Source organism: Hevea brasiliensis, unplaced genomic scaffold, assembly GCF_030052815.1.
Source record: "Hevea brasiliensis isolate MT/VB/25A 57/8 unplaced genomic scaffold, ASM3005281v1 Scaf5, whole genome shotgun sequence".
In the NCBI taxonomy this organism is placed as follows: Eukaryota; Viridiplantae; Streptophyta; class Magnoliopsida; order Malpighiales; family Euphorbiaceae; genus Hevea; species Hevea brasiliensis.
This window is the reverse complement of record NW_026615028.1, coordinates 2,160,979-2,171,939: the sequence shown is the minus strand read 5'-3', so window position 1 is coordinate 2,171,939 and position 10,961 is coordinate 2,160,979. Positions and strand designations below refer to the sequence as shown.

At 25.2% G+C, this 10,961-nt stretch overlaps 1 protein-coding gene across 1 annotated transcript; it reads left to right on the top strand.

Annotated features, from left to right (window-relative positions):
• Positions 1–2,481: 2,481 nt before the first annotated feature.
• Positions 2,482–6,485, top strand: LOC110648777 (ricin B-like lectin EULS3). The gene is made up of 4 exons (XM_021803118.2): positions 2,482–2,907; positions 3,165–3,287; positions 5,683–5,911; positions 6,229–6,485. Coding segments are annotated over exons 1-4 (552 nt in total). The 5' UTR covers positions 2,482–2,709; the 3' UTR covers positions 6,231–6,485.
• The last annotated feature ends 4,476 nt before the right edge of the window (positions 6,486–10,961 follow it).

The window sequence follows — 10,961 nt, the reverse complement described above, 5'->3', positions numbered from 1 at the left end:
ATTATATAAGTATTATTAATTCATTAAAAACTAATTAAATTATTATAATAAAAAAAAACATTATATACCGAATTTCACTTTTATTATTTTTTATTATTCTAAATATTTATAATATTGAATTATAAAATTACAATTAAACAAATTATTTAATTAACATAATTATAAAAATTATTATTAAAATTAATTAACAAATTAATTAAATAAAATTTTTTATTTATATCATTAGTTATGAAATTCTAATGCTATTTGATGGCAGTATTTTATTTATTATAAATTTGTAGTTTTTTTTTCAAATTTAAACATTCTATTTTTGTGCAATACGATCCAAGCTTAAATTTTGACATATAATATTTTTTTATTATATTTTTTTGTGTATCTTTTTTTCTCCAACGGGCAAAATTTGTTTATAATTTTTTTAATTTTTTAAATTTTTATATGTCACAAGTATTATTTTCATAAGGGTTGTACATATATGTAATCATTATATGATTTTGTTATTATTGTCAATATCAAATGAAACTAGGGGTGCAAGTAGGGTACCTATAAAAGGCATTTTACTTAAATTCAAATACGATTAATATTATCATTATTTGAATCCATCCCAAATCTAATTAATTTATCTTCAACTACTTAAACCCATCCAAAATCCTATTATTATTGCCTGAAAAATATTCAAACCAGTTTAATTAATTTTATATATTTTTAATTAATAATCTATATAATTTTTTTGTTAATAATTTATATTTTAAAGTTTTGATAAATCTACATTATATTTAAATTCTATTTATTAAAAATATAATATATAAATTTTATAAATATTATTATAAAAAATATATTTTTTATAATTAATTAATTATATATATAAAAGGGTTCGGGTACCAGATACCCAATATGCAAAACTTGAACCCAACCCAAACTGACATAGGTATTATTTCTCAAATCAAACCCATCTCAAACTCAATTATATATTCAAACTCATCCTATCAGAGTTCAGTTGGATTAGATATCCACAAATACTCAACTTGTTGCTATCGCTAAATGAAACCAATATCCTTACAATTTTAATGATATTTATTGCTAGGGTAAGATAAATTGACTCTCCTATTTTTTCATGTATAGTATTGGTGTATCCAATAATATTTGGGATGATTAATACCATTTTCATATAAAAAAAAATACATTTTAGATGTGATTGAAAGAGATTTTAATTTCCTTGGGTCTACTTAATTTAAATATAGATCAATTATAATTTGTTATTCTTATGTGCATAAACATATTTTTTACTTTTTAATTTATTAATTAATCTTAGTTAGGTTGTTAATTTTGACCATGAGTTTATAAGAAAGACTAATTATATTTTTACATTTATTTATTTGAGAAGTTATGCTACTCTCAAAATTAATTTTAAATTATGATGTTTTAAATTTTTAAAATAATAAAAATAGAGAAAAATAAAAAAAAGGAGAAAAAAACAATTTGACCACTTGACAGCATTAGTTATATAATTATTATGAAATCATTAAAAATGCATAATTAAATTTATATTTATATTTAAATCTATAATGTATTTATAACATATATAATATAATCTCTAATTTTAAAAAGTACATATATATAAATAATTAATATATTAAAAAGTTTTTAAATTATTTATATTACACAACATGATAATATAAAATTTCAAGATAACAAATTAGAAATTATATAATAATAATATACTAAACTACGTATTACATTTTACAAATTGTTATATTTTTTAATTTTATAAATATTTTTTTTACATTAATTTTATTATGCAAGTTTATTATACAAGTTAATATTATTTAAATTATAAAAAAATAAAATACATGCAAATCAAGCTTATTTTATTTTTTAAAAAATTAAAATAACAGAATTTTAATGAATTTAATTCAATAAATTAATTTATATTTATTATCAATTTATTTTAATTTTTAAACATCTTCATCCATTTATATTTTTAAAACTTATTATTATATTTTTTTATTATATTATATTTAAGTTTATAATTAAATTAATATTATATGTTAATAATATAACACATAACTTTAATAAAAATATAATCTAATAAAAAATAATAATTTTTAAATTGATAAATATTTTTATTTATATAATTAATTAAAATGATATTAAAATTATTATTTAATTTAAATAATTAAATATAATATTTGTAGCACTATGACAACGTTGTAGAACAAACTAGTTGTATAGACAAAATCAGATATTATAGACTAATTATTTCTCATTTTTTTTTAAAAAAAAGACTAACTTATAACCTTTGGCATATTTTTAAGACTAATTTAAAAAATTTTTTTATTAAAAAGTTAAAATATTTTTATTAGAGTTTCACACCAGTATGCTATTTGAGAAAATGAATAAATCAGTTTAAAATAATTTTAATGTGTTAAAAAAATTGAATAATTTTTAGTGGAAAAAACATTTAAGAAATTATATTACGCATTGAAAATAAGGAAGACAACGTTACGAAGGACATACTACCATGGGAGGGAAAGTTCAGTTAAATAAGAAAAATTCTATATTTAGATCTTAAGAACATATATATAAAAGGACATCCTTTTATCTGGTCCGAAACAGAAGAAACGAAGGTTCAACCTCTCTGAACACAGTTCACAGCACACCCAAGTGCCAGCGATCTCCACTTCCACTATTCCATACTACCAGTGAACCACCATGGAAGAATCGGGCTCCTCTCATGAAAAAACTGAGAGTGAGTCCTCTCATTGTCGTAAGCCCCATTTGCCATCTGGATCATACCTATCTAAGAAACCTTCCTATAAGGTTTATTGCAAGGCTGATCCTAATTTTTTTCTCACGATCAGAGATGGGAAAGTGGTTCTAGCACCTCCAGATCCATCTGATGAGTTCCAAGTATGAAGTTTGCAATCTTTCTTTCAATAGTGGCCTCAATATGACCTTTCTTTTATCTTTTTGTTAGCTTCAGTTGTTGGTTTTATTTTCCCTTTTGGGCTTTGGCCATTATGTTGGTTTATAATTATATGATCTTTTTTTTTTTTTACTAACTGTTTCTGATTAATTGATTTGATCTGCCTGTTGTGCTCTTATTGTTTGAATTTGTTGTTTCTTACTTGTATTTGTAGTTGATTTGGTGCTGGATTTTTTTGCAGCACTGGTACAAAGACGAGAAATTCAGCACAATGGTAAAGGATGAGGAAGGCTTTCCCTCCTTTGCTTTGGTTAATAAAGCCAGTGGAAAGGCTTTGAAGCATTCCTTTGGGCCCACTCACCCAGTAAGATATTATACCCCTTTTGTGTGGAATTTTAATATATATTTTTAAAAATGTGCATTATTTTTTCCCTCGTATCAAGCCTATCCCTCGCCAGCTGATTATTAGGGAAGTATGACACTTTATTAGAGGACAAGAAACAGAGTTAATGGTTTTGGTTCAGTACTATAGTTTAAATGTGTAAGCATTGGTCATGCGGTTGTGAGTCTCCTTTGACTAGTCTGTTAAATTTAGAGTGTTAAATTTAGAGAGAGTACCGGTCAAATTATAATTTAATTTATTTTAATTCAGATTTATATAAATAATTAGATTGCTTTACACATCAAAATGATCAAAATGACTAGGCAAGTCAATGTTGTAATCTATCCACTTATATTTATCTTTTTGTATTTTATACTTTCTCGATGTGAGATTTATAATCCCAACACTTCCCCCTCAATTGCAACTACATGGTTTTCACTTGATAATTAGTTAGTATTAAACCAATATGAGCCCATTTATATAGCTTTATGGACGGCTAAAACCCACAAGTCAATCCTAACTCTGATACTATATTAAATTTGGAGAGAGTGATAGTTAAATTACAATTTAATTTATTTTAATTTAGGTTTATATAAGTAATTAGATTGTTTTATATATCAAAATGGCTAGCTAAGTTAATATTTTAATCTAACCACTTATATTTATCCTTTCATGTTTTATACTTTTCCGATGTGGGATTTATAATCCCAACATAGTCTGATGGTGATGTGTGCCTGAAACACAGGAAAATAAGGTGAGGTTGGTAGTTTATTGGCCAACCACTCCGACGCACAAGTTAGTAAATGATTAGGAGAGTTTTGGGAGCCATGCATGTAACGTTCATTAATAAATTTAGCAGAGTTAATGTACCTAACTTGTGCAACTATTTTGAGATTTATAGATTGAAAACTTGAGCACTAAGGTAGTTCTTGGAATTTCAAAATGTTTGGTTATGATCCCAAAATTCTCAACAGGTGTGACCATTACCAGATGCATGTTGTCCACAAATCTATCCTTCATGTTGAGCCAACCTTAGCTAATGCTCAATTGGTTCTTTTGGCCAAGCATTCGAGCCATCAGATGCTCAGGATCTTGAATGTCAAATCTAAGCCATCTTACTGCTCGAACTTAGTCTATCTTGACTTCTCAGTTCCTTGACCATTGTATTGACTCTTTGATTGAGCATTTTGATTATTTGACTCTTTGATCAAGTCTTTTGATCATGTGACTCGTTATTAGGCAAGTTATATCATTATCTTGGTACACTAGGGAGTTGATGAGATTTCTTTATTTATTATATTGCTAATTATTGATGTTTACATGTGTTGTGTACTGTATAAGCATATAAATTATAAAAAAATAAAGTAAACACATAAAATACCAATATTTTTGTAGTTCACCCTTTCAAAATAGGTTTACATATACGGGTATACTATCTCCACTATCAATAAATATGATCATTAATTATAAGCTAAAACTATACTACCCATCAACTTAATTACACCCAAGATATAACTCAATATATTTACCACTTTAATTATTACAATGGACTAGAATTCCTTCATTTTGAATTCTATGTCATTTTTTCACCTTCTCTTTCCCTCTATGATCTTGAATTCTATGTCCTTTTTTCATCTTAGGTCGAAATCTCTTTTCCTCCATGGGACTGCAATAGGCAAAAACCTGTAGAGAAAATGGATCGAGCCTAATTCCACCCTAAAAGCTAGTTCAAGGGGAGGAGTTTGCCAAGTCTTATATATAACACAAATACCTTATCCCAAACCAATGTGGGACGACAAGCCTTTCATCAATTGACAGAGCCAAATCCTTAATAATTGGCAAAACTCTTCTCTACAATGAGTGACAAACTCATTCTATTAGTTAAAAGTCACTATCATAGGCAAAGCCCAATGACCTTTTCATCATTTTTTATAGTGTTAATCATTTCAATCCTAAACTGATTAAGAGTCACACTTAATTTAAGAATAACCCTAAAATAAAAATTCTACTCTATAAAGGAAATATTCATTCATCTTATTTAAGAATATTTTTTTCGCTCAAATTAGGAAAAAGTCTCTTTTCAAACCCAAATAGGATTTTGAGACACAAATGCAACGATATGTAACATGAAGATCGACTCAACCTTTAAAATTATTTTACCACATCATCATCTTTTCTTAGAATTTTCCTTTGCAAAATAATGTTGATCCTATCTTTTTGCTGCTTTCATATTACAAGCTTCATTATTGTTCTAGATTAAGTTTATAACTGACCTGTAGATAATTACCCTCATGGTATGCTTTCCCTTGTCAATTCCTGGACTATTTGCTATCGTGTTGACACAGTTAAACCTATCCCACAAAATGTGTCTCTGCAGGTGCTGCTAACACCTTATGATCCAGATGATCTTGAAGCGTCTATTCTGTGGACTGAGAGCAAGGATTTAGGTGATGGTTACAGAATTGTGAGGATGCTTAACAACATTCGCCTGAATGTGGAAGCTCTCCGTGGTGATAAGAAATCTGGTGGTGTCAGTAATGGTACGAAAGTTGTCCTCGCCTATTGGAACAAAGGAGATCACCAGAAATGGAGGATCACTCCACTCTGTAAGTTTCTGAACTGAGACACTGAAGAAGTTTTCAATATCTAGAGTTTTGTTTTTCTGAAAAATTGCCACTTTCGCGATATTTGCATAAATTATCTTGGTGCTTTCCTTCCTGAGTCAATATAATAACAAAGTTGCAGATGCATGTAATTTAAGAGAGTCCGACAATTAACTGTTAGTGAAATTCACACAGTGATTGTCAGCGTTTTTATTTATTATTATTTTTTTTTCAAATTCAATGACATGAGAGCTGGAGCTTCCATAGGCCTACCTTAATTTTGCCAATAACTTTCTTTCCTTTATGGGCAACAAATGCAGGAATATATATGCTGGTATTGCAATTTATAACAGCCATGTTGAATTTGCTGGAGTATGAATCAGGAATGTTGTATGCTGTTGTGTTCCTTGAACATAAAATATAGATGTGTGGCCGAGACTTTACTACTACGATTTCTGCTATATATATTGTTGATGTGTATGATCTGTAATTGTATATCTATCTCATGTGTGAGCTATTGTAAGCATATGATGCAGTTCCTATGAAATTAATATATCTATTTATCATATAGTTTGAATGGTGCTCTATTTTTGCATGTATTTCTCTCTTCAGTCATTCAACTCTCACTCTCAGACCCATAAAAGACGTGATTAGCTCTGCAATATGGCTCCCTTGAATTGTCATCATGCACTTTGTTTTAGATATTTGGTTAGAGAAAAGTTCAATGCAATTCACTGAGCGTTTGGTGGGGCTAGCGAGTGAATACTGTCTCCACTTCTTTGAGCATACATTGAATGAGGAATTAGTTGTAGGGTAGTTAATGTTCAAAGTATAATTGGAGTGGATGGGCCACTTGCTTGATTTTACTAGAAATTAAGGACATACTTATGCTTAAAATTTTATCTTATCTTTTACGTGATGATTATGCCTTGCAAGAGGCGCCAGATTCTTCGTACTTCTCTTGCTATGATTAAGGAATATATATATATATAGAGAGAGCCAAATATTATAAAAAATTTAAAATTTTATATGTTTTTATAATTATAGTTAAATTTTTGTCAATTTTAACTTAATTTAAAAATTTAATATTTTATTATAATTCAGCCAAAAATATTTTTTTTAATATATTGTTGCTGATGACACAGTTGATGTGACAAAAATATGAGGAGAGACAAGGAGAAAATTATTTTTTTATTATATCAAATAATATAAATATTTATTTTTATAATTTTATTAGGTAATAAAATATTAATTTTTGATTCAGTTAGATTAAAATTAATTAATTGACTATAAATGAAATAAATTTATATAACTGATTGTAATTGATAAAAGTCTGAAAAATTTTAATTTTTTTAATTATTAAAGTTATGCCACGTCAGTAATAACATATAAAATAATAATATTTTTACTACATCAGTAAGAACATTAAAATTTATACCATGTCAACTATTATATCAGTAACAATATATTTAAAAAAATAATATTTTTATCACATCAACACCCTTAAATTTTTAATTTTGATCAAATCGTAATAAATACTAAACTTTCAAATTAAATCAAAATTAATTAAAAAAATTTTAACTATAATTACAAATACGCTTAAAGTTTTAAATTTTTTTAATATTAGATAATATTTTTATTTAAATTTATGTATTTAATAAGTGTGTCTCATTATATATTATATATTTTTAATTTATAATAAATTAAATTTAAATAAAAATTTATATATATAATAAGTGAATTAATAATTAATAAATTATATAACTGAAGATATTATTCTCAATTTTTCATCATAAAAGTAAAGCTTTAATAATTATGTAATTATTTGACATTCAAATTGTAAGTTTGTTGGATATATCCAATGAGCTTAATTATTCTTTTTGGGGTTTCTCTTTCTTTTCACTTAAAAATAAATAATTAATTATATAATTTTTTAAAGAAAGAGTGCACGTGTGAAAATTAGTTGGATAACGAGGAATCTATGAAAACTTGATTGATTATAAAAATACAATATGAAGAGTGAAATTGGAACTTAATTTGTTACCCCAAAAAGAAAAGGTGTTTTCTAAAAGTGGGAGTCAATATTCACCATTATCTTTTTAAGCTATACCTTACAAAGAGACCTATAACCACTTTAATCAATAAATTAATTAATTTTATATATTATTTTGGATATAGCTAATGGCCATGGAAAACCCCTTGAGTACCAAAACCAAACTCATTATATTATTAATAGAGTATTATGAACACAATTACAAGTAATTATAAATAAATAAAAAAGAAGCCTTTCTTGTTCCCTTAGTAATGTTCAGAAGGTGAAACCATCACAAACACTATTTTTTTTTTTTAATAAGAGATTAAGAGAATGAAAATTGGAATCTTATTAGAATAAGCTATTTGATTTGTGCTAATTAGGGTGTTAATGGGCGATAATGGCAGTTATGTCTAGCACTTTCAATGGATATTCTGGTTATTCCTTTTTATTTTTTTATGCATATATTGAGAGTTAATTGGGGAAGAACGGTCAAATTGAAAACCCTAATTATAGACCATAAAGGAAAAGTCAAGAATATTGACTTTTTCATCATGTAAGTTAAAATCGACTTCTAATTACTAATTAATTATTTGGGGGATTAGATTATATTATCTTTTCCATGGGCATATGATGGCCGTGTTGCTCTCTTCTCTTTCTCTGTCTCAATGGTGGCCAACTGTCTCAACCCATGAAACAGTGGCATTAGTCTTCTTTTGAACAAAATGGTACCTTAACTTATAAGTATATAACAGTAAAATATTTAAATTTTAATTTATAATATAAAATTTTATAATATTTAATTTATGTAACCAAAAACCCTTGTGATGTTTCTACATTATTTTTACTGGCGAAACATTAATTTATCATATTAAAAATTATATTTTCTTTTTATTAATTTGACACTTATTGAGAAAAAAATTTAATTTTGTTCCCTATCTACCCACAACCAACCATAGTAATTAAATTGCATATATTGATATTTTCATAACTCATAACTTGAAAAAAATATATTTTTTTTAATTTAATAAATATAATCTTAACAGAAATAACTTAAAAACTAGCTTCTCAAATTTATAAGAGAATTTTATGTTACTTAAATTAAAAATCAGAGACATTGTGATACAAATTAAAATTTAAGTACGTTACTGTTACACATGCATAAGTTGAGGTATCGTCTATATAATTTACCCATTTTCTTTTTTAATCCTTATTTAAAAAGTTCAATTCCTATAATTTTATTAATTTAACCCCACTTATAATCTTAACTCAATTAAAATTTTAAAGTATTAAAAATAATTTAGTATATTATCTTACCTGATTTAATTTAATAACTAAAAGTATATCACCCATCTAATAAATTTATATTCCAATCTCCACTCCTTCCATCCCTTGTTAAAAGAAAATACAATTAGATAATCCAAGTGTCATTCTACAATTTTTTTAATAAATTTGAGACTATCATCATATTAAAAATTTATTGACAAATAATGGCATTAGATTTTAGATTTAGGGAGAGAGGGAGAGAGAGCTGTAGCTGTTGGTGCTAGGTCCTAAGTGATTCCTTCCTAACTCTACAAATAAAAATATTTAATTAGATTATGAGATTATCAATGATGTGATAATCCAAGTTGTTTATTTTTTATGCATATTGTTAATACAATAATGGCTTGTGAGCAAGGTTAGATGACATCATGGTCACCATTTCCAATGGCTCAGATTAAGGTGAAGATTCCATTTTATAACACCAAATTAAATAAAATATTTGTTGGATAAAACTTCAAGTTTGGTCTTTTGGATAAAAAAAAATTAATAGATTTTGCTCTTCAAGAAAATGAAATCAATGATGCATTGATGGTTGATGGAAGGTTTGAAAGGTGAAAAAGATAGCATCAAATGATTTGAGGATCAACTTCAAATCATCATCTTTTAGTCATAATTAAAATCATATCACAAGTTTCTTTGTGATGTTATAAAAAAAAAATTATATCATAAATTTAATTTAATTTTAATTAATTTAATTTATTGATATTGGAATTACTTTTAAAATTATAAATTTTTGAATTTAATTTAAATTAAAATTAAAAAAATCCTAACATATGCTTTAGACTTTTATTGTGTGATAATACATATGCAATTTGAATAATTGCTTATTATGTGAGAAAAGGGTTAAAAAATATATTATTATAAAGAAACTAGATGAATTAAGTCTATACATGATTTATAATCGACAAGAAAAAATTAAATTTAGTTGTTCATATGATCATATCTTAGAGAAAAAAAAAATCTTTGATTTGTTAAGATTTATTTGATATCATCTTACTAAAAATATAATATTTTAAGAACGAATTGTAACTCTAATTGATTAAGGACTAATTAAATTAATTTATAAAAAAAAATAAACTTACTTTAATTATTGATTTTATCATGACATATGCATACAAGGGCGGATCTACTATGTAATGAGTGGGTCAATTGACCCCACTCTTATATATATATATATATATATATATATATATATATATATATATATATATATATATATATATATATATATATATATAAAATCTAATTAGAATAATTTTTATCCCATTAAAATATTTAAAATATTATTATATTTAATAAATTCACTTATTATTTTTATAATAATTATTAAACTTATTATATAATAATAATTAGCATTTAGATTAATAATTATTCTATTTATTATTTTAACAATTGACATATAATATATGAAAAATTAAGTATATTGATTAGTTTGTTGGTCAGTGAAATTAGCGTTAAATTATCTATTGCAATAGCAAATGTTAAAGAGTATTTTCTGTAATGAAAATTATGAAAACTCAATTATATAATCGAGTGAAAAATTAGTTATTAATTTATATATATTAAAAGATATTTTTAATAACATTAATAATTAAATAATCAAATAATGCTTTAAAAAAAAAAACCATGAAAGACAATTGTAAATTTAAGATTACAGTAAGAATTTATTATTTCATGAAATTATTTTTTAATAGA